General features: G+C 40.9%; 1 protein-coding gene across 2 annotated transcripts; it reads left to right on the top strand.

The window, feature by feature from the left end:
* Nucleotides 1-8,924: 8,924 nt before the first annotated feature.
* Nucleotides 8,925-24,849, top strand: ZFP62 (ZFP62 zinc finger protein). Of its 2 annotated transcripts, XM_069591810.1 has the most exons (3): nucleotides 8,925-9,029; nucleotides 9,570-9,696; nucleotides 20,993-24,849. In XM_069591810.1, the coding sequence occupies exon 3, from the start codon at nucleotides 21,106-21,108 to the stop codon at nucleotides 23,707-23,709; it is 2,604 nt and encodes an 867-aa protein (XP_069447911.1). In that variant the 5' UTR covers nucleotides 8,925-9,029; nucleotides 9,570-9,696; nucleotides 20,993-21,105; the 3' UTR covers nucleotides 23,710-24,849. The 2 variants fall into 2 exon arrangements, with proteins under 2 accessions (XP_069447911.1, XP_069447910.1); XM_069591809.1 differs by lacking the exon at nucleotides 9,570-9,696 and having other exon boundaries at nucleotides 8,929-9,029.
* Nucleotides 24,850-25,086: the final 237 nt, after the last annotated feature.

Genomic DNA, 25,086 nt, shown 5'->3' with positions numbered 1-25,086 from the left:
AAATTTAGAGGAAAAACAAACCTGCTAAAACCTAATCCTGGGGAGATGAGTGTGTAAATGACTCTGTATTTATGGTTGGGGGCTGCGTTAATTGAAATAATCCTTCCTGAAAGCAGTTTGGCAGTCTGATTCCATTTAGACTTCATTGTGCTTAAATTAAAATTTTAAATAAATAGTACACTCTCATAGTTCAAAATGTAACAAGTATACAAAGGATATGCACTGAAAATTCTCCTTCCCAACCTTCTCTGCCAGCAACCCAGTTACCTACCCACAAACAGCCAATGTTAGTGGTTTCTGGTGCAAATTTTCAGGGAAATTTTTATGAGCATATACTAATTTGTACATATTCTTTCCATCCTTTCTTAAACAAAGTATAGCATAAAATAACTTGAAACATTTACTTCTTTGCATCTTAGAGATTTTTCCCACACCATTTTATAAAGAGCTCTTCCTTTTTATGCATTAATGTTAGTTGTTTCTTGGTGCTACAGGTTGTATTGTATCCCCTTAAAAGTTCTAACCCTGAGTACCTCATAATGTAATGTTATTTGGAAATAGGGTCATTGCAGACAGAATTAAGATGGAGTCATATTGGAATGGGTGTTACCAAGTCCAAGCTCATACTGCTCACTGTACAACATGCCAGTAAATTGAGAGATGAGTTGTGGGGGCAAGGAATAGGGACTTTATTTGAAAAGCCATCAGAGCAAGAGGGGGTGGACTAGTGTCCCAAAGGACCATCTTAGAGATTTCAGACTTCCTTTATACTAAAAGGATGGAGTGTGGCTAATTGTTGCAAACTTCTTGGTGGTGAAATCCTTTGCTTTTGTACCTGTCCAAATAGGTCTGCTTACAATGTTCCTATAAACCTCCAATAAGACAAACGTTATCCTCTGTTCTGAAACTTTCTGGATGGAAAAGTGTTATACCTTTAAAGGTCAGAGCCTTGAGAATGGGCTATCCTGTATATGTCAGGCTATAGACAACATTCTTTTGCGAAAGGTGCAGGGCCAGCATGACTAAGAATGAAAGTCGCTCCGTCGTGTCCGATTCTTTGCAACCTCATGGGCGGTAGCCTGCCAGACTTCTCTGTACATGGAATTTTCCAGGCAAGAATACTGGAGTGGGTAGCCATTCCCTTCTCCAGGGACTCTTCCCAACCCAGGGATTGAACCCAGGTCTCCAGCATTGCAGGCAGATTCTTTACCATCTGAGCCACCAGGAGCACAAGGGTTAGAGCTAAAGCAATAGATTCAGTGTGGAAACAGATGTGTTCTGATGAAGGCAAAGAAAGAGTGATGTGCCTGCAAGCCAAGGAACACCAACTATTTACCAGAAAACCATGAGAAGCTAGGTGAGACACATGGAAGAGATTCTTTCACAGCTCATAGAAGGAATCAACCTTTTTGCTGACATTGATCTTGGACTTCTAGCCTCCAGAATTGTTGAGACAATAGATTTCTGTTGTTCAAGGCTCTCAGTTTGTGGTACTTTGTTATGGTAGCCCTAGCAAACTAGTACATGTGGAGGTACAAAAATTTATTTAATCGCTTTCCTATTTTGGACTTTTAAGGCCTTTCTTCAGTCTCTTACTTTTAAAAATGCTGCAGTGAATGCCTTTTGCACACACTATTCACTACTCTAGCATGGTGAATTTCTAGACCAAAACTGCCAAGGCAAAGGATGTATAATACTGTATGATATCACTTATATGTGGAATCTAAAAAGTAAAACAAACTAGTGAATATAACAAAAAGAAACAGACTTATACAAACTGAGAACAAACCAGTGGTTACCAGTGAGAGAAGAAAAGGGGAAGGGCAAAATATGGGTGGAGGATTGGAGGTACAAACTATTATATATATATATTTTTAGAAAGCTACATAATATATTGTATAGCACAAGGAATATAGTCAATATTTTATAATAACTGTAAATGGAATATGCAAGCATGCATGCTAAGTCGCTTCAGTTGTGTCCGACTCTTCAAGACCCTATGGACCATAGCCCACCAGACTGTTCTGTCAATGGGATTCTTCCAGGCAAGAATACTAGAGTGGGTTTCTATGTCCTCCTCCAGGGAATCTTCCTCAGCCAGGGCTCAAACCCTTGACTCTCGCAGCTCCTGCATTGGCAGGCAGGTTCTTTACCACTGGCACCACCTGGGAAGCGAATTGTGAATCACTATATTGTACACCTATGACATACAGTGTTGTACATGAGCTATAGTTTAATTAAAAGACTAAAAAGATGTATGTGTGGGGATCCATACTGCCAAGTGCCTTCCCTGGACTTGGGAGAGTCTGCATCCCCTCCAACATGCAGGAGAAGGGCTGCTTCCCCCATTTCCATCACCACAGTGTGTTATCAAAATTTTGAATCTTTGGGACTTTCCTGGTGTTCCAGTGGTTAGGGGACATGATTTCGATCCCTGATCCAGGAAGATTCCACATGCCTCAGAGTAACCAAGCCCATGTGCCCCCAACTACTGAGCCTGTGCTCTAGAGCCCATGATCTAGAGCCCATGTTCTGCAACGAGAGAAGCCACTGCAGTGAGAAGCCCATGCATATAAGTACACAGTGGCTCCACCTGCTCCCGCTAGAGAAAGCCCAGGCATAGCAATGAAGACTCAGCACAGCCAAATAATAAAGAAAAAACTCTTATAACATCGAAATGCAGAATTAAAAAAAATATTTTTGTTTAAAATTTTGGATCTTTGCCATTCTGATAAGAGAAAAATAGTATCTCTATGCAGTTTAGTTTCGTGTTTATTATTATGAATCACTTGTCCATACTTTCCTGTGAATCCATTTCTCTATCAGATTGTTGATCTTTCTTGCCAGTTTTGGAGGAGTTTTTTGTGTACCAGGGAAATTTACCCTTTGTGATATAAGATGCAAATACTTTTCCCAGTTAGCTGTTTGATTTTTCACTGTTCTCATGGTGGTTTTAAAAACAAAGTGTTTTTGTGTATTTGAATTGATCACTTTACTTTAATGGTTTCTGGGTTTTGTGTTAAACAACAGAGAATTGCTCATGCTGGAATTGCCCCATTCCAGTATGATCTAAGAAATATCCTGTGGTTCTTTCTTATGGAGATGATAGCAGCAGTGGTGGTGAAGGTTAGTGTGGGCATGTTTTATATTTAAGTCTTCGATGCATCTGGAGTTTATCTTGATATAAAGCAGTGGTTTGAATCCAAAGTTATGTTTTTCTAATACTTGACAGTTGTCCCCACACCGCGTTTTCCCCACTGATTTGAAGTGAAACCTTTGTCAGATACGAAGTACCCATGACTCTTTGTGTCTACTTTTAGACTTTATGTCTCATAATTACACCAGTTTAATTATTAATATATTATAATAGTGTTCTCTCATCACTTTTTTTTCAGGCATTTCCTGGTTAGAAACAAGCAAGAGCTTGTTCATTTTTTCACATGGACTTTAGAATCAATTGTGTGTTGCTAAAGAAAATTTTGTTGCTATTTTTAATTGGGATTATTAGTTACAGATAAATTTAAATAACATACATTTAGAAATAACATTGTTCTGATGCTGAATCCACACCAGTGAACTGTGCTTTGGAGAATCGTCCCATAAAGTGAGTTAATCTTTTGTGACCCCTGAAGCAATGTAACTATTCTTCTCATAGGGTCTTGTATGTATCTTGTTAATTTCTGGGTATTTGTCCTTTTGAGTATTTGTTTCTACTGTAAGTATATAATCTTTCCTTCCGCTATTCTAATTCTAGTTTGTATATAAGAAAACTATTGGTTTCTGTATGTTAATTTGGAATCACACCCCTTACAGAATTCTTTTACTATTTATTCTAGTTTAGTTTTTTTTTTTTAGCTGAATCTCTAGGGATTTCAAAAGTGAAATATTTTTATCTACAAATAGGATAATTATACCCCTGCTTTCCAACATTTATATTTTGCTTTTCTTTATCCAGCTGCAGTGGGAAATGATGGTAGGAGGGCTGACATGCTTCTCTGGTTCTCTTATCTGATTGCTTCCTATGTTTCTTGACTGTTCTTGCCAACTATTTCAAGAAAAAGATACAAAAAGCACACTACTATGTATTATAACACTGACTTTTTTTTTTTTTTAAGGAGGCTTAGTAAGAACTTAAATTATTAACAACAGAAAAGTTGAGGAGATTATAGTTCAAGGGGCTTCCCTGGTGGCTCAGATGGTAAAGAATGCGCCTGCAATGCAGGAGATCCAGGTTCAATCCCTGGGTTGGGAAGACCCCCTGGGAGAAGGAAATGGCTACCCACTCCAGTATTCTTGTCTGGAGAATCCCATGGACAGAAGATCCTGGAGGGCTACAGTCCATGGAGTCACAAAGAGTCTGACACAACTGAGGAACTAACACTTTCAGAATATCACAAATATCAACATGGAAATGATAATGTATAAAATCATTTGTGGGCTTCCCTGGTGGCTTGGCTGGTAAACAATTTGCCTGCAATCCAGGAGACCTGGGTTTGATCCCTGGGTTGGGAAGATACCCTGGAGAAGGGAACAGCTATCCACTCCAGTACTCTGACCTGGAGAATTCCATGGGCTGTATAGTCCATTGGGTTGCAAAGAGTCAGGCATGACTGAGTGACTTTCACTTTCAAAATTATCTGTAAAAAGCACTACCTAAAACTTGTAGATAGAATATTTATAACTATCTGAAAAATATCTGAAAAGTGGCAATAGAAAGAAAAAGAACTTTGCTAATATGTGATTAACAGTGATTGTCACTAGGTAACAAGATTAAAAGTGATTGCTTTTCCTAATTTTTCTATTTTCCAATTTCACATAATGAGCTGACATTATGTCATAGTGGGAGAAGGAGTTTTATTTTAAATTTTTGTAACCAAATTTAATGATTAAAAGTGTAATTGGAAGCCAGCCCCTTTGGGCATCAGTTCAGTTCAGTTCAGTCGCTCAGTCGTGTCTGACTCTTCGCGATCCCATGAATCGCAGCACGCCAGGCCTCCCTGTCCATCACCATCTCCCAGAGTTCACTCAGACTCATGTCCATCGAGTCCATGATGCCATCCAGCCATCTCATCCTCTGTCGTCCCCTTCTCCTCCTGCCCCCAATCCCTCCCAGCATCAGAGTCTTTTCCAATGAGTCAACTCTTCGCATCAGGTGGCCAAAGTACTGGAGCTTCAGCTTTAGCATCATTCCTTCCAAAGAAATCCCAGGGCTGATCTCCTTCAGAATGGACTGATTGGATCTCCTTGCAGTCCAAGGGACTCTCAAGAGTCTTCTCCAACACTACAGTTCAAAAGCATCAATTCGTCGGCACTCAGCCTTTTTCACAGTCCAACTCTCACATCCATACATGACCACAGGAAAAACCATAGCCTTGACTAGATGGATCTTAGTCGGCAAAGTAATGTCTCTGCTTTTGGATATACTACCTAGGTTGTTCATAACTTTCTTCCAAGCAGTAAGCGTCTTTTAATTTCATGGCTGCAGTCACCATTTGCAGTGATTTTGGAGCCCAAAAAAATAAAGTCTGACACTGTTTCTACTGTTTCCCCATCTATTTCCAATGAAGTGACAGGACCGGATGCCATGATCTTCGTTTTCTGAATGTTGAGCTTTAAGCCAACTTTTTCACTCTCCTCTTTCACTTTCATCAAGAGGCTTTTGAGTTCCTCTTCACTTTCTGCCATAAGGGTGGTGTCATCTGCATATCTGAGGTGATTGATATTTCTCCCGGCAGTCTTGATTCCAGCTTGTGTTTCTTCTAGTCCAGCGTTTCTCATGATGTACTCTGCATAGAAGTTAAATAAGCAGGGTGACAATATACAGCCTTGACATACACCTTTTCCTATTTGGAATCATTCTGTTGTTCCATGTCCAGTTCTAACTGTTGCTTCCTGACCTGCATATAGGTTTCTCAAGAGGCAGGTTAGGTGGTCTGGTATTCCCATCTCTTTCAGAATTTTCCACAGTTTATTGTGATCCACACAGTCAAAGGCTTTGGCATAGTCAATAAAGCAGAACTAGATGTTTTTCTGGAACTCTCTTGCTTTTTCCATGATCCAGCGGATGTTGGCAATTTGATCTCTGGTTCCTCTGCCTTTTCTAAAACCAGCTTGAATATCAGGGAGTTCACGGTTCACGTAAAACTACTCCAAAGGGGCAGATGAACCCTAAAAGGTGAATTCTGGGCAACATCAGCACTACATCTTTTGTCTTTCTAATGTGAGCAATAGGGAGCAGCTGTAAATACAGATGAAGCTCTGCTTGCTCTCCCGCTGCTCACCTCCTACTGTGAGGCCCAGTTCCTAACAGGACATGGACAGGTAATGGTCCATGAGCCCAGAGGTTGGGGACCCCGGTTCTTGGCTACTTTGTGGGGAAGCTCAAAAATCCCAATTTTCAACACATGTGTGTGCTTTTGCCTAAAACCACAAGACCTGAGAAAGTCCTGGGACTCTGTTCCTCCCTAGGGTTTGAAGCTGCCTGGTCTCCTCTATGAGAAATCACATCTCATACTAGTATGGTGCCAAATGGATCAAAAACCAATTGCTTCAAAGAAACCCCTTCTATTCCTTCTATTTACTTGCATCTATAAAAAATGTAAAGAAGTATAGAAATTATGCCAAACATTTTCTCACTCTGTTAGAACAGGCAGATATCTAGAAATGAGCAAAGAAAGGAGGGACATAGGCCAAATGGTAGGAAGCCACACATCCTGTAAACAATGAGGGTCCTTGGACAAACAAAGAAAAGCAAGAACCTCCAGACTGATAGGAAACCACACATTCTGGGGTGATAAGTGTAAGCAGATAAAGCTGGGAATCTCTGGGGGTACAAATATAACCTGTTTCTCATTATGCCTTCATTACAATAAAATTAGCCTTACAGGTAAGAAGTTCCCGTCATGCACCTATGCCATGACACTTCTGATCAAGGCTTCTGCATGCATGTATATGAAATTGCTTCAGTCATGTCCAACTCTTTGGGACCCTGTGGACTGTGGCCCACCAGACTCCTCTGTCCATGGGATTCTCCAGGCAAGGATACTGGAGTGAGTTCTGATCAAGGCTAAATAAGGACAAAAATCCCTCCTTTCCCTCTGGAAAATGGAGCTGTGATGAAAATCAGGAAATATGACCCCAAACCCCTTCCTCCCCAGTGAATATTCTGTCCATTCATTTTGCCACCCCATATCACGAGCTTAGTAAAGAAACTCGGCAGATACTCACCTAAGTCTGCCTGCTCTTCCTTTGAGCATGTACTGTGGCTTTGGCTCAGATGTAAGTATCTGCCTGCAATGCAGGAGACTGGGGGTTGATCCTTGGGTTGGGAAGATCCCCTGGATGAAGGGAATGGCTATCCATTCTCCAGTATTCTTGCCTGGAGAATTTCGTGGACAGAGGAACCCGGTGGACTACAGTCCATGGGGTTGCAAAAGCCTGGCACTCTATGGCTTAAATCCCTGCTTTGCTTTCTTGACTTCCTTATCTCATCTCTGAACTTTTTCTTCCAAAGGCAAGAAACCACTCTCCCATAACAACTCTAGATAAGTAAAATCCATCCAATTAATTTTCATATATCATTGAATTGTTTAAAAATCCATCTTAGTGTTTCCCTGGTGGCTCAGCGGTAAAGAATTTGCCTGCCAACATAGGAGATATGGTTCAATCCCTGGTCTGGGAAGATCCCACATGCCAGGGAGCAACTAAGTCCATGTGCCACAACTATTGAGTCTGCGCTCTGGAGCCTGGACCCACGCACCGCCAGCTACTAAAGCCCGCTCTCCTTAGAGCCCATTCTCCACAAGAGAAGACACCGAAATGAGAAAACCCAGGACTGCAACTAGAGATTAGCCCTGGCTCCCTGCAACTAAAGAAATGCCCAGGCAGAAAAGAAAATGGAGCACAGACAAAAAAAGCATTTCACTTTTTGTCCAAGAACTGATAGTAGTATTTTGCAATATGTATGCTTTTATTAATAATCCAGAAAATACTTAGCATGAGAAAAAATTGTAAATTTCTAATTTTGTTACAGAAATGCACAATAGGGTGAACAATAAAACTTGCAAAAAAATTTTTACAATAGGATCAAATTCAATGATGTACGTAGAATGAAAATATTTTAGATTAGGATAAAAACTGTGAGGGACATAAAAATACAAGTTCGAGAATAAAAACCAAAAAGACGTAAAATTTTTGATTGTTTAAAGTGGATGGTAGTATCAAGTCGTCAGTTGTCTAGAGTCCGATGGATGCCTCTTAAAGAACGGAAAGTAGTTTTGTGTGTATCAGTATTCACAATGTGGCCTCAAAAATGCCTTTTGTAATTACTTAAACTTAAGATAAAAGGTATTTAGATGTTACTGCAAAAAGAAAGCATCGCTTTTCAGTCATCTCAAGCTGGGGTTTCAGGAGCCGACATCAGGGGTCACTGCTCGGCTTGAGCCACTGAAGGGTTGGGATCAGGTTTGATTCAGGGCTGCCCAGCCGGTAGCGCTTCTCTGCGGGTCTCTGTGGGTAGGAGCACTCCGGCCACTGCGCCAGCCCCTCGAACATAGTCGGGCTCCTAAGTCCCCTTGTGCTCCTCCGCCCTCCCTCGTCCCTCCCCGCGGTACGTTAAGTACCCCCTGTGTACTTGAACCGACTTAACTTCAAGTACATAGGTTCTTAGGTGTTTTTTCTACTGAGTCACACATTTGCTTTATTGTCCGCCCTACGCCGCAAGTTGAAGTCCTAGAAAACTGTAATCTTCGTGGGTTCGTCTCCAACGCGCGCCACGATGAGCACTTCACATTAATTTATAAATTAAATATATATGTTATAACTGTAAAGGAACAAGTCCTCTCTAGCCGCGGATGCCGTCGCAGAGTACCACTGGTCACGTGCCCGAAAAAATAGCTATCAGCGAGTCAGTCCTCCAGCCTCGTAGAGAGGACTCGGAAGTGCCCCAGAGCGGACCTGGGTTTTTCCGGCCGGGCCGTCCGCGCTTTTGTCCCGCCGGCGGCCGGGCTCCCGCGGCGCCGCCACAACCAGTACGTGAGTCCGAGGCCGCCCGCGCTCCCGCCCTCGGCCCTAGCCTGCCACGCCCTTGCCTTCTTGGCCGGGTCTCGGCTATTCCTCGGATCTTGGGAGGGGTCGGGGAGGAAGCGCGCCCTCTCGCTACAGACCCCTTAGGAAGCGCATGGGGGACGTAGAGGGGAGGGAAGACCTCGGGTCGGCCTAGAGGTGTAGGGCCCACCCCTGGAACATATCGGGTTCCTTGTGGGCCCCAACTTCGGCTGTCCGAGCGGGCCAGGGTTGGGGTGGGGCTGCCAGGTGTGTGGAGGACTGGGGGCCCCATACCCGTGTTTCTCAGCTCTTCGCTGCTGTCTCGGGCGAAAGGGGAACCCAGAAAATCAGTGCTTTAAAGAAAGCCCCCAGTTCTGCGCCCGTGGCAGTTAAGTTTGTCCCTGGGATTTGAGAGTGAATACGAGCTTTGGAAGGATCCCGAGGGGTCATGTTATTTGACCTCCTCGCCCCACACCCTTTTTGTTTTGTTTGGTGGGGCCGTGATGTTGAGACTACTGCCGCAGGTGTTGATCGAATCGCTGGGAGGCGCTGCCCGGCCTTCGCCCTAGGAGAGTTCACCTTCTGTACAGACGAGAGATACGGGAAGAGGCTGTCTGTCGCTGCCTCTCACAAAGAGAAGGAATTGACTAGGTAGGGAGAAATAGGTCGAGGAGGCTTCTAGGGAATCCAGGCGTGGGGATGTGAAAGAGGAATGGAAGGCCTGGGCCGGGTGTGCTGCTCTAAAACGTTTGGATTAGGAGGCCGCAGGAGTGTTTCCTTTTTGAAAGCAGGAGGGTATTTCCTTAAATAAGTTTTTGACTATGTAATGTATTCATATGGTTCAGATATTAAAAATGTGAAAAGATATCAATGAAAAGATCTCCCTCTGTTCAGCCATCTTTCTAGGCCCAATCCCTTTAGAAAACCAACCGCATTTGATAGATAATTTGAGTGTATCCAGTTTCTTTATGCAAACATATTGGTAAATTTGAATGTACTCAGTCCCTCCTTTTTTTCATACAGGTAGTAAGGTACTGTTCAAAATTCTGCACCTTGCTTCTTTTACTTAATCTGTGTTAGAGGTCATCAGAACACAAAGCTTTCTTTCTTTCTTTCTTTCTCTTTTTAAATACAGCACTGCAGTATTGGAGTGGCATGGCCACTGTTTGGATGTTTTTGTTGTTGTTCAGTCACTCACTCTTGTCTCTTTGTGACCACATGGACTGCAGCACGCCAGGCTTCCCCGTCCTTCACCATCTCTGGAGCATGCTCAAACTTATGTCCATTGAATCAGTGATGCCATCCAACCATCTCATCCTCTGTCATCCTCTTCTCCTGCCTTCAATCTTCCCCAGCATCAGGGTCTTTTTTAATGAGTTGGCTCTTTCCATCAGGTGGCCAAAGTATTGGAGCTTCAGCATCAGTCCTTCCAATGAATATTCAGGACTGATTTCCTTTAGGATTGACTGGTTGGATCTCCTTGCAGTGCAAGGGATTCTCAAGAGTCTTCTTCAACACCACAGTTCAAAAGTAGCAGTTCTTCTGCATTCAGCCTTCGTGATCCAACTCTCACATCCACACATGACTATTGGAAAAACCATAGCTTTGACTAGACGAACCTTCGTCGGCAAAGTAATGTCTCTGCTTTTGAATATGCTGTCTAGGTTTCTCATAGTTTTTCTTCCAAGGAGCAATCATCTTTTAATTTCATGGCTGCAGTCACCATCTGCAGTGATTTTGGAGCCCCAAAAAATAAAGTCCGTCACTGTTTCCATTGTTTCCCCATCTATTTGCCATGAAGTAATGGGACTGGATGCTATGATCTTTGTTTTTTGAATGTTAAGTTTTAAGCCAGCTTTTTCACTCTTCTCTTTCACTTTCATCAAGAGACTCTTTAGTTCCTCTTTACTTTCTGCCATAAGGGTGGTGTCATCTGCATATCTGAGATTATTGGTATGTCTCCCAGCAATCTTGAGTCCAGCTTCTGGTTTATCTAGTCCAGTATTTCACATGATCTACTCTGCATATAAGTTAAATAAACAGGGTGACAATATACAGCCTTGATGTATTCCTTTCCCATTTTTGAACCAGTCCTTTGTTCCATGTCTGGTTCTAACTTGCTTCTTGACCTGCATACAGATTTCTCAGGAGGCAGGTCAGGTGGTCTGCTTTTCCCATCTCTTGAAGAATTTTCCACAGTTTGTTGTGATCCACATAGTCAAAGGCTTTAGCATAGTCAAAGGCACATAGCATAGTGAAGCAGAAGTAGATGTTTTTCTGGAATTCCCTTTTTCTATGATCTAACAGATGTTGGCAATTTGATCTCTGGTTCCTCTGCCTTTTCTAAATCAAGCTTGAACATCTGGAAGTTCTCGGTTCACGCACTCTTGAAGTCTAACTTGGAGAATTTTGAGCGTTACTTTGCTAGCATGTGAAATGAGTGCAGTTGTGTGGTAGTTTGAACATTCTTTATCATTGCCTTTCTTTGGAATTGGAATGAAAACTGACCTTTTCCGGTCCTGTGGCCTTGGATGTTTTGGATGTACCATCATTTTTTAAGATCTAGTTAGGCCATTTGGGTTGTTTCCAGTTTCTTTGTTAACTTCAAACTACGGAACACCCAGTGACTTTGTCCCAGGGCATATCTGAGCAAGAATTTTTAAAGAAGGGATTGACATGTCATACAGTGTTTGAAGAACAAATAAAACCAAGTAGCTTTTCTCTCCTGATACTTGTGTTTATGATACTTAGCCTTACAGTAGCACAAACAACTGTCTATTAATGATACTCTTCAAGCCAGTCTTGCCCTTTTAGCTTCAGAAAATCTCTCAGTCCCCCTTTCAAAATCTCCTTTGCTTACCTTATTCCTTAGGATGACTAGGATTCTCTTCCCCATTACTAGGTATGAGAATGTTCTATTTCATTTTTTACTTTAAGGAAAAAAATCACCCTTAATCATAAAGATTAAGCAGTAGAACCAACTTATGTTAACCATTTACAATTCCAATACTTAAAAACTAAATGCAGTAACTAAAGCAGAAACCATACTTTCTTCCCATCTGCATAACCCTTTTCTCACACACTCCTTAGTCTCATCTTTCATTTGTCCTATCCTTTCACTTCTGAGTCTGTAAGCATTTTGTGCTCATATTCGCTCTTATTTTCTCTGTTTCTTTCTTTTGTTCGTCACCTTCAAGTCCAGTATAATATCCAGCAACTTAAGACACAGAATCCAGATGGTAGATGGATTTGTGGAATATGGTTGGTACTCTGAAAATCCTCAGTAGCTGCAGATGTGTTGTACCTGTTGTTTGTTGAAGTCTGTTGTTAAGGCGGGAATTTTCAGCCAGAGTAAGCCACAATTCCTCTCTTCTGAGTTGTCTAGTCTCTTAAAGAAGTGGCTCCTGACTTTCTTGGGCAGGGATAGCAAAAATTAAGGACAGATTCTTACTCTCTGCGTGAGCTTTTCCAGGCATTGGTGGTAGAACATGAATAATGTGAAGCACAGAAGTGCCCAGATGTTGTGGGTCCTATGTAATTTAGAAGGAGTGAATGGCTTACTATTGCTTAAACTTTTAACTGATATAACTAGGCTATATGGATAGAACTAGTTTTCTCTCTGTTGAGAACTGATTCAAGAGGAGTTCCCCTATAGTGTTGAGAACTTTTAAGAAGTTAAACCCATCTGGCTTTCTTTCTGTGTAGGAATTGTGATTTTGAAGTGATTCCTTTCTTGTGTCATAGGGGACACATGAGTTAGCAACCACATCAGTATTGATTGGCTTATAATAATCTTCCAGACTCTAGTACTAAGTTCTCCTCCTCAATCCATTCTCCCATTGCAACTAGAATGAGTAATCTTTCTTTTAATTTTATATTATGAAAAAAATGTAAACATAATAGGAAAGTAGAATAGTATAATGAACTTGGTACATCCATCATTCAGATTCAACAATTATTAGGATTCTGCTATATTTGTTTCCTTTTCTCCATTTTATATTTCTTTGTTGAAGTATTTTAAAGGAAATTCCAGACATTATGCCATTTCACCTAGCATAGTCTTAAAAAAAAGACACTTCAAATGTAGCCAAAATGCCATTATCTCACACCATCCTAAATTAATTCTGATTCCTTGATTTTGTCTAGCAGGAATTGGCAGACTTCTGGATCTCTGATCTGTTTTTATATGGCCTGCAAGCAGAGAATGGTTTTTACATTTTAAAAGAAATGCTTAAAAGCAAGCCAAAAAGAAAAACAACTGATAGAATTGTATGTGCCCCACAAAGCCTAAAATGTTTCCTATCTAGCCCCTTTAACCTCCTGATTTGATAGAATAAGTGATCTTCCAAAATGTATATCTGAGTTTTCCACTCCACCTAAAACTCCTCTGAATCAAGCCTGGACTCCTTAGTATGATGGGCAGACCCTGCTGCAGCCCTTATTTTTGCCCACCTATCCAGTTGTGCCTGCCATCATCTGTTCCATATGTCCAGGGCATGGTGAACACCAACCCTTTGCATCTGCTCTTCTGTCCACTGGAACTAGACCTTTCTTCCTGAAGCTTTTCTTAGTTCTTTGAAGCAGAGTATGTCCCTTCCCCTTCTTCCCTCATCCATGCTTTATGTCTGCCATTATTATCATATATTGGCTATATTCCTGCTAGACCCTTCTACTAGTTTGCAAGTCTCCTAGTACTATCATTATGTTTTTTAGCTTTTCTGCTTCTGTTTTTGACTGACCTTTTCTTAGTCATCAGTTTTGTTTAGTCAATTCGTAATATGAATTCCATTGCCGACCATCTGCTTTCAGTGAAGATGCACATGTATATTGCCCTGTTTTGATTTCAGCCGTTAAGTGGATTGGGTGGACTACGTCAGATGATAGGAAAATCTGCTTCTCCCCAAACAGGTGGTTAAGCAGGGCTAGAACGGGGAGACTCCTGGAGTCTGTCTAGGCCAGAGGTGTAAACAGTGAAGTACTTACGATTTCATGCAGACCAGGCCAGGCCACAGCCAATCAAACAAGGAATCCCAGAGGACATGAAGGGAATTGAGAATTAGTCTATTAGAGGGGAAAGGGTCCAACCATCTGGGCCAAGGATTCTAAGTGTGGTGTCAGCAAGGGGTGAATTAGTATGGCCCCAGCAAGTTGCTCCAGCTGGTGAGATGCAGAAAGCTTCAGGCACCACACTGCTGCTGCTGCTGCTGCTGCTAAGTCACTTCAGTCGTGTCTGACTCTGTACGACCCCATAGATGGCAGCCCACCAGGCTCCCCCGTTCCTGGGATTCTCTAGGCAAGAACACTGGAGTGGGTTGCCATTTCCTTCTCCAATGCATGGAAGTGAAAAGTGAAAGTGAAGTCGCTCAGTCATGTCCAACTCTCAGTGACCCCATGGACTGCAGCCCACCAGGCTCCTCCATCCATGGAATTTTCCAGGCAAGAGTACTGGAGTGGGGTGCCATTGCCTTCTCTGCAAGCACCACACTAGATAGCCTTTAAACACTTATTGGGGAGGGCTCACAATTCTTGATAGTGTTGCAAGAAAAATTGCACAGGGTTAAGAATGAAGGTAGGGAGACTATGGCAGAAGTTTGGAAGGGAATTTAGGAGGGCTTAAACTAAATTCTTAGCAGTGGGAATGGGGTTGGGGATGAGAACTTGAGAACTGTATAGGTGGTCTTAAATGGTCTTTTGGATGTGGAGTGGTGAGGGAAAGGGGAGAGCCCACTTCTGATTTATTCAGAAGAAAAGATGGGTGGATATGAGACTCTGTAATTGAAGAGGGGGTCTGGGCCAGAGATGAGGCTCTGCAAGACAGCTTATAGGAGCCACACATATAGATGGGACTGCCTAGGAAGGTTATGTAGAGTCAGAAGAGGAGAGGTTTCAGATGCAACAGGGGGCCAGAACATCCAAGGGTCAGCAAACTCAGGAGTCAGCACCTGGCCCTGAAGAAGCTAATGCAGCATGGCCTGAGTGGCATAAATCAGATTGAATAGATGCGGCATGTGGGGAGATGGGACTTGAAGACCACTTTTTCAATATGCAACTGTGGACAGGAGGCAGGATGGCAAAAGCAGTATCTGAAGGGGAAGGAATAGTTGAGACAATTTTAAATTTACACTTTAACTTTTTTTTCGTTGGGAAGATCCCCTGGAGAAGGAAATGGCAACCCAATCCAGTATTCTTGCCTGGAAAAATTCCATAGACAGAGGAGCCTGGCAGGCTATCGTCCATGGAGTCACAAAGAGTCGGACACTAGTGAGCGCACACACACACACAAACTTTTTATTGGGACTAATTTCCAATATACAGAAAATTTTCAATAATAATGCAGCAGAAACAACATTTTAAATCAGCTGTATTCCAATAAAAATTTTTAAAAGGTAAAGAATGAAAAATAAATCCTAACAATTATCACATTTTTAATATATTTAAAACACTAAAAAATAGTGAAAAAAATACCCTTTATTCATTCACCTTTGGTTAACTTTTTACTTCATTTTACCTTCCTTCTCTTATGTTTCATGCATATCTATCTATTTTTCTAAACCATTTGAGGGTAACATACACATCATGGCCCTTTATCCATAACACTTCAGTGTGTATTTATAGGGATATTCTCTTGCATAATTACAGTGCAGTTGTCAGCTTCAGTAAACTTAAAAGTTGTTAATGACTTTTGCCTGACTTAACATGCGTATTCGAGTTCCATCCGTTGACACTGTTATTTTTTATAACAGTCTTTACCTGCAGTACAGATCCAGTTGATAGCACGTATTGAATTTAGTGGTCAAATCTCTTCAGCCTGCTTTAATATGAAGCATTTCTGTAGCTTTTGTATTTTATGACAATGATACTTTTGAAGAATATAAATACCTTTTAGTAGAATGTTCTTTTTTTGGATCTATCTGATCTACCTGATATTTATTTTTCAGTTCAGGTAATGCATTCTGTAGGTGATGTGTCCTTCTCAGGGTGTCACTTCTAGAATCACATGATGTTTATCTGCCCCCATTGGTGATACTAATTTAAGAGGACCAGCCAAGCCATGGTTTAATCTCTTTACTATGTGATTACTATTTTTTCCCTTGCAGTCTGTGAAGGAGTATTTTAAGACCTTGCATATATACTGCTTCTCGTGAGAATTCCCCTAGACTTAGAATCCTTTGATAATTCTCCCCTGATCCAATCTTTACTCTGATAATTGCAGAATGCTGATTTTTTTTTTTTCTTCCAACTCTGTTCCCTCCACATTTACCAACCAGCCCTGGCATTCTCCTGTAAACAGGAGGCCTCCCTTTCTCCCGTTTATACCTGTATGAACTCATGTAATCCTATTTTCAGTGGTTTATAATTCTTGACATAATTGCTATGGAGCATAAATTCAGTGTTGAAGCTGGCTCTTGTGGTCTTGTCATATGCTCACATCATCTTTTTGTCGTTGTTGAGCATTTTTTTAATTTGCTGTCATAACGATGTCTCAGCTCATCTTATACCTATCCTGGCCCCAGCCTGGAATCCTCCAGGTTCATTTTAGTAGATAATGGTAGTAGAGTCCAAGAACAAGGTGCTGGATTGTGCTCATTAACTCAGATATTTTTGATTCTTAGCTTTTCAGCAGACAAAGCTAGCAAGTATATGTACATTTACACATATATACATACAAATATTGGAGAAAGAAATGGCAACCCACTCCAGTATCCTTGCCTGGAAAATCCCATGGGCAGAAGAAGCTGGTGGGCTACAGTCCATGGGGTCTCAAGAGTCAGACATGACTTATTGACTACACCACCACCACCACATACAAATATACATACATATGAATGTACATTTATATAATGTGCACATTTGTATATAATTTAGAAACCATAAGTTCACAGTAATACCTCTGATTTGTCCCCACAGGGTCTTTCATGTCTTCCCCTATTCCATATTATTATGTTCCTTCTTCCTCTAGGAGAGCTCTGGCTCCCAACTAAATCAACACATTTACTCAGTCTAGTAATAGATCTAAAATTGTTTCTGAATTGCTTTGCCCATAACACTACAGGAAACAAACCTTCCCAAACTAGTTAAGTTGTTTGCAGCTCTTCCCCGCTGCTCACTCCAGCCTTCCCCAAACTGAGAGTATATATTACAAAGTTATATATTATGTACCCAAGTGACATGAGTTAGTTCTTCCTGTTTTTTTGTTTTAGTCTTACATTTACCAAATTCATGTAAAACACAAATGAGTTCATTGGTTCCCATTCACTTTATAGTTTAGTGGCTTTCCCCCTTTCCCAGTCTTATTGATGTAATTTTATTTTTTGAATCTGCAAAACATTATCATGCTTCCATGAGTAAAAGCTATACAGAAAGCTGTAATCAGAATGTCTCTCTCCCCTCTCTCTTCTGTTCTATTCCCCCACTCTATACTTAATAGGAAACAGCCTTCACTGTTTTGTGGATTTTCTCATTACTAAAAAGATAAATAGTTATATATGCTTATTTTTTATTTTCCTTCTTACATAAGATGTAGCATATATGCTCTCTTTTGCTTTACAGCATATCCTGGAAATTGCTCCCTAACAATTTATAGAAATGTTACTCTTCTTTTTAGTACTCCATTGTGTATATGTGCCATATACACCAGTCTTCTACGCTTGGACATGTAGATGATTTTCTAGATTCTGTAATTAAAAATAATGCTATGATGAATAACTTTGTGCACATATGCTTTTGTGTTGTTGGAAGTATATCTTCAGTGTAAATTCCTAGATGGGATTTCTGGATTGGAGTATAATGCATACATGTTTGTGTAGGTATTGGCAAACTTCCTTCAACAGAGGTTATGCCAATTTGCATTCTCAGTAATGTATGAGACTGTCTCCACAGCCTCGCCCAAAGAGTATATTTTTAAGCTTCCGAATATTTGCCAATCTAACATGTGAGAAAGGGGATCTCAGTATAGTTCTCATTTGCATTTCTCTTACTACGAGTGAAATTGAAAACATGTTTAAGGACCACTTTAGTATTTCTTTATATGAATTGTTTGTTCATATTCTTTACCCATTTTCTGTAGGATTCTTAGTCTCTTTAACTTTAAAACATTGTATATTAGAGATATTAGCCTTTGTATATAATATATGTTGCAGATATTTTCTTCCACTTTGTCATTTATTTTTTTGGTTTTGCTAATGGTATTTTTTGCCATGCAAGTTTACTTTTATTTCTATGTAATCAGCTTTGTTAATCTTTTATTGCATCTGGGTCATAAAAAACTTCTTCTGTACTCAGGTTGTAGAGGCATTCACCCATGTTTTTTTCTGGTGTCACTTTTTAATATTTAGAGTTCTGCTACATTTGGAGAGGGCTTCCCTGATAGCTCAGTTGGTGAAGAATCTGCCTACAATGCTGGAGACCCCAGTTTGATTCCTGGGTCAGGAAGATCGTCTGGAGAAGGGATTGGCTACCCACTCCAGTATTCTTGGGCTTCCCTTGTGGCTTAGCTGGTAAAAAATCCGCAATGCAGGAGATCTGGGTTTGATCCCTGGGTTGAGAAGATCCCCTAGAGAAGGGATAGGCTACCCACTCCAGTTTTCTGGCCTAGAGAATTCCATGGACTGTATAGTCCATGGGGTCGCAAAGAGCTGGACACGATTGAACAACTTTCACTTCACTTCACTTACATTTAGAGTTTATTCCTGTGAATGATGTAAAGAATGGATCTACTTCCAACACTGTTAAAGAGACCGTTTTTGCTTCATTAATTTGAAATACCACCTTTATTGTATACTTGATTCTGTGTATAATTGGAACTATTCTGGATTTTTATCCTATTCTGTTTTTTTATATATCAGTACCACACTGGGCTTCCCTGTTTGGCTGTTTGGTTCAGACAGTAGAGAATCCATCTGCAATGCCGCAGACCCAGGTTTGATCCCTTGGTCAGGAAGATCCCCTGGAGAAAGGAATGGCTACCCACTCCAGTATTCTTGCCTAGAGAATTCTGTGGACAGAAGAGCTTGGTGGGCTACAGTCCATGGGCTTCCAAAGAGTTGGACATAACTGAGCAATTAACACTTTCACTTTTCACCACACTATTTTAGTTATAACAGCCTTTGGAATATTTAAATAGTATGAGTAGTTCTCCTCCCTTACAGTTTTTCCTTTTCTCTTTTTCCACTCTGACAAATTTTGTGTTTCCCTGGCAATTTCTGGAGATTTGATTTTGTGTTGCAGAAAGTTGAACATATTTCTCTTCTCAGAGCTGAGGGTGAGTAGAGCTGGAAGGGCCCAGATCAAAGGGAATGGGTGGAGCAGGGTCCCTCATGTGATGGGAGCAGGATTCAGAGCACAGATAAAAGGTGTGTTGCTATTGATGGTCTGGATTTCCAGTGACCACTCAGTAGCCTTCACATTTTAAATGGCATGACTGTTCTGCCCAAGGTTGTTCATGCCCAAGAAAGGGAGCATGGAACTAGGGTTGTGCCACCATTCTTCAGTGACTTCTAATGATCTCCTACCTGATATTACTTAATAGTCATTTTGTGAAGCCTTCTCAGATGAACTACCTTTTCATCTTCATTTTTTAAAATGTCTACCAAGTGATTCTTTATTTTAGCTTCCTGGTGATATTCTGAGTTCCTAGCTCCTCCTGTTCTGTAAATGTTAATTCAGAGTACATTATTCACTCCTGTAAGCGTAAATTGGATCATGAGTGCAGGTGTTTATATGTGTCCACTCCAGAGTATATATCTTACTTTTCTGCTTTCTTATCACATGTTCACATAGAGTTTCTAAGTAGAATTACAGAGTATTGACCAAGGTGGGGTCTGATACCCAGGTAAGAGGGAGGTCTGAATTTTAACTAAGTCTAATTACAGATGTCTAATTGTCTAAGGCTGGGAGACAACTAAGTTAGAACTGTTGCTTCTGTTCTCAAGAGTCAGTCTTTTAGCAGGTGCATGCTGACAGAGTGCCAGCTGTGTGTAGAGTGCCTTCAAGGGAATAAGGAGTCACTGCCTGGGCCTTAAAATCTGCTTTGAGAAGGAGTTTGCCTTTCCTGAGTCCTGTGGTTTATCCCCAGGTTCCAACCCTTATCCGATAACTTGATCTTGATTAAATAATGAATTAGTTGCTATAGCATATAGAATTAACCAAGTGACTGGCAGTGTTCTCCATACCTTATATATGTTATTTAATACATCAGTTCACAGTATCATTTCCTTTGCTTGACAGTTTGTATTTTAGCTTCTGATCTTTGATATGCTCTGACTGCAGTTAGCCTGTTCATAAAGTGGGAATGAGTGCCTCTGCCTGGCAAGCCAGAGTGTGTTCTTCCATGTAGAGTTCTTCCCTGACTAAACCACTCTCCAGGGTCAGTGTTTTCCTTGGAGAGGAAATCCAGGAGGCTATACCAACAACAGGCATCTGCAGCTTGTTTTCTTTCTCATCTCTGGCATGACTGTCCTCATGATTTCATAACCAACTCCCCATTACCTCCACTCATGTACTGATTTCTCTTTTAGTTTTGCCAACCCTCTGCTGATTATGACTTCTTAGCTTTTGTCTTATTAATCTTTCTGTCTCCTATTCTTCAGAGACTCTTTCGACCCTCTGTTTGATTTTCAGAGACTAGGTGGCATTTTAACAAATGGTCAATGTTGCCCTTGATTCTGTGCATCATTCCAATCCATTTCAACTTGCCATCATGCTAAGCTGTTATGCAGGAATAGAAAACGTCTCTGTTCTATTGGCAACCCAGGGCTCTAGCATTTTAACATTACTTCACAGGGGTAGAAATTTTGGCATGTCCATGATTGTATCCCTAGCAGTTAAAAATGATATCTATCACACCATAAGTGGTCAGTAAACATTTGTGGAGTAAATGAGTGAATTTGGATATTAATTCCTTCAGTTTTTCTAAAGTGAAGGTATCATTTTCATTTTCTTGGTTTAGTGTCACATTTGAAGACGAGGGGCACTGAGGATGAGGAATCAACTGAAAAGTATGAAAATATTCGAAATGCACAATCTGTGTGGCCAAAAGTGGAAGGTCTTCACAAGGATCATATGCAGGAGTCTAAGGTTGGTGAAACTTGTGATTGGGATAGCAAGGTAGAAAATCAGATGGACAAGCCTGAGGGAAAAAGAATGAAGGAAGACAAAAGTGGCTTCAGGGAAAAGATTGGCAAAGCCAGGAATACAGCAAATATAAAGACAGAACAGGAAGATGAGGCATCTGAGAAAAGCTTACATCTGAGCTCAAAATATGTTACACACCAGACTGTCCCTATAGAACAGAAAAACAGTGAACAAGTCAAATGTGTGGAGAGCATTAATGGAAACTCTCATCCCAGTCTACAGCAAAAAGCCAGTGCTGTTAAGAAGTCACATAAATGTGATGACTGTGGGAAATCCTTCAAATATAATTCCCGACTTGTTCAACATAAAATTATGCACACTGGTGAAAAACGCTATGAGTGCGATGACTGTGGAGGGACTTTTCGAAGCAGCTCAAGCCTTCGAGTCCACAAGAGGATCCATACTGGGGAGAAGCCGTACAAATGTGAGGAATGTGGGAAAGCCTACATGTCCTATTCCAGCCTTATAAACCACAAAAGCACCCATTCTGGGGAAAAGAACTGTAAGTGTGATGAGTGTGGAAAATCCTTCAATTATAGCTCAGTTTTGGATCAGCATAAGAGAATTCACACTGGGGAGAAGCCCTATGAGTGTGGTGAGTGTGGGAAGGCCTTCAGGAACAGCTCTGGCCTCAGAGTCCACAAAAGGATCCACACAGGTGAGAAGCCCTATGAATGTGACATCTGTGGGAAAACCTTCAGTAATAGCTCTGGACTTAGAGTCCACAAAAGGATTCATACAGGAGAGAAACCCTATGAATGTGATGAGTGTGGGAAGGCCTTCATTACCTGCAGAACACTTCTAAATCATAAAAGCATCCACTTTGGAGATAAACCTTATAAATGTGATGAGTGTGAAAAATCATTTAATTATAGCTCTCTCCTCATTCAGCATAAAGTTATCCACACTGGAGAGAAACCTTATGAATGTGATGAATGTGGGAAGGCTTTTAGGAACAGTTCAGGCCTTATTGTGCATAAAAGGATCCACACAGGAGAGAAACCTTACAAGTGTGATGTCTGTGGCAAAGCATTCAGCTATAGCTCAGGCCTGGCAGTCCATAAAAGCATTCACCCTGGGAAGAAAGCCCATGAATGTAAGGAGTGTGGAAAATCATTTAGCTATAACTCACTTCTTCTTCAGCATAGAACAATTCACACTGGAGAGAGACCTTATGTATGTGATGTCTGTGGAAAAACTTTCAGAAACAATTCAGGACTCAAAGTCCACAGGCGACTCCATACTGGGGAAAAACCATATAAGTGTGATGTGTGTGGAAAAGCCTATATCTCACGCTCTAGCCTTAAAAATCACAAAGGAATCCATCTTGGGGAGAAGCCCTATAAATGTAGCTATTGTGAAAAATCCTTCAATTACAGCTCTGCCCTTGAACAACATAAAAGGATTCATACAAGGGAAAAACCCTTTGGGTGTGATGAGTGTGGAAAAGCCTTCAGAAATAATTCAGGCCTTAAAGTCCATAAACGAATCCACACTGGGGAGAGACCTTACAAATGTGAAGAATGTGGGAAGGCCTACATCTCACTTTCAAGCCTTATAAATCATAAAAGTGTACACCCTGGGGAAAAGCCCTATAAGTGTGATGAGTGTGAGAAAGCCTTTATCACATACCGAACCCTTGTAAATCACAAAAAAATTCATCTTGGGGAGAAGCCCTACAAATGTGATGTGTGTGAGAAATCTTTTAACTACACCTCACTTCTTTCTCAACACAGAAGGGTCCATACTAGAGAGAAACCCTATGAATGTGACAGGTGTGAAAAGGTCTTCAGAAACAACTCAAGCCTTAAAGTGCATAAAAGAATTCATACTGGTGAGAAGCCCTATAAATGTGATGTGTGTGGAAAAGCCTACATCTCACACTCAAGCCTTATCAACCATAAAAGTACCCACCCTGGCAAGACTCCCTACACATGTGATGAATGTGGAAAAGCTTTTTTCTCAAACAGAACTCTTATAAGCCATAAAAGAGTCCATCTTGGGGAGAAACCCTTCAAATGTGTTGAATGTGGGAAGTCTTTCAGTTATAGCTCGCTCCTTTCCCAACACAAGAGGATTCATACAGGGGAAAAACCCTATGTGTGTGATGGCTGTGGGAAGGCATTCAGGAACAGCTCAGGCCTCACAGTGCATAAAAGGATACACACAGGTGAGAAACCCTATGGATGTGATGAGTGTGGGAAAGCGTACATCTCACACTCGAGTCTTATCAACCATAAAAGTGTCCATAGTGGGCAGCAGCCCTATAATTGTGAATGTGGGAAATCCTTCAATTATAGATCAGTCCTTGACCAACACAAAAGGATCCATACTGGAAAGAAGCTATACCAATGTAACGAGTGTGGGAAGGCTTTCAATATCAGATCAAATCTCACCAAGCATAGAAGAATCCATACTGGAGGGGAATATTTAAATGTGACAAATATGGGAAGTCATAGTGGCACATCACAGAAGAGAACTCATGAGGGAGGGAATGCTCTGGATGGGACCAGGATGAGCATGTCTCTATAGGAGGCAGAGTTTACCAAGTATCAGGGAACGCAAATGGAAGAAAAACTTTATAAGAGTATTTGAGGTCCTTGTTCATGGCTTATAATTTACCCAGTATAAATGAAACCATGAGTAATTTCTTTTCTCTGTGATTTTCAGTCATAGGCAGCAAGGAAGGTTCCAGTGTTGAAGTAGGTGAGCCCTTTTGGAATATGAAATATTTAGTTCAGGCTGGGAATAAAACCTATCAAAGTGATGGAGTATGAAAAAAGCCTTCAAAATAAGTAGACATTTCTGGACATAAGAAATACAGATGAGAAAAAGACTTCATTTAGAAGTCACATAGTCACAACAGAAAGTTCATATATGGGTAAATTCTTTGAGTAGAAATGTAGGAAATTCAGGAATAGCTTTGAATTCCAGTTATCCGTTGGTCAGTGGACAAGATCCAAGAAGGACCTCCAATAGGCTAATTCAGGGAAAGGAAACAGGCTTCAGGGAATATAAATTAATATAGTAGTAGTCATGAAGAATAACTTTGATATAACTGATTTGGGGGAGTGATGGCAACTTGTGAAAATTTGGATTTCATTGTAGGAAATGTAAAACATATAGACTTATAAATCTTACAGAAAACAGGAGAGTCACTCATAAATAAATCAAGTTGAATGGACTGTACTGTTGTAATGTTGTGATATACACTATTGAATGGGTGAAACTTTAAAAATTTTCAAATACACTTAATGAATCATGAATGTGTGATAAGTGAAAATATCACACATTATGCTACAAATGAAGGTTCTACCATGGACAGAAATTTAGCACATTTAATAACTAATGGAACACATCCTCAACATGCAGAAAGAATTGATTCAGGGATTCCTATGAATAGGAATTCTGAGCAGGAGGGCATTTTATTGCAGGACCTGAAAAGCTAAGTAGCTACCTGTTATTGGGGGATAGGAGAAAATTCCTGCTTCTTAACAATCCTGTTAAATGATTGTTTGTGTTATTATTGTAACGATTTCATGCACTACATGTGTTTATTGTCTATTGTAAAATGTTATGAATTTCTGTCAGTGCTCATTCTCAGCCATGAAGAGCCAGATAGTTGTGGCAAGGTAAGGTGAAACTCCAATAAAGGAATTCTTCAAAAGTAAACAGGCTGTGACATACTTTAGGTGGAAGAACACACAGAGAGCCATTTGTGTGTCTTGTCTTGGTGGGGTAAGTTATACCAGATGCAGGCCAAGGAGGGCAGCAGGGGACTCATCCCTCAGGGCTAGTAACTCAGATTTCATGAGAAACTCGGTAGTACCTCCACCAGAAGTAAAGATTGGATTGATCCTCATACTGGGGCTGGATAATAACCACTAGGAGTGGACAGGTTGGGCGAGT

Source organism: Ovis canadensis, chromosome 5, assembly GCF_042477335.2.
Source record: "Ovis canadensis isolate MfBH-ARS-UI-01 breed Bighorn chromosome 5, ARS-UI_OviCan_v2, whole genome shotgun sequence".
NCBI classification, from domain to species: domain Eukaryota; kingdom Metazoa; phylum Chordata; class Mammalia; order Artiodactyla; family Bovidae; genus Ovis; species Ovis canadensis.
The sequence above is the reverse complement of the archived record's forward strand: the minus strand, read 5'-3'. Positions and strand labels throughout refer to the sequence as shown.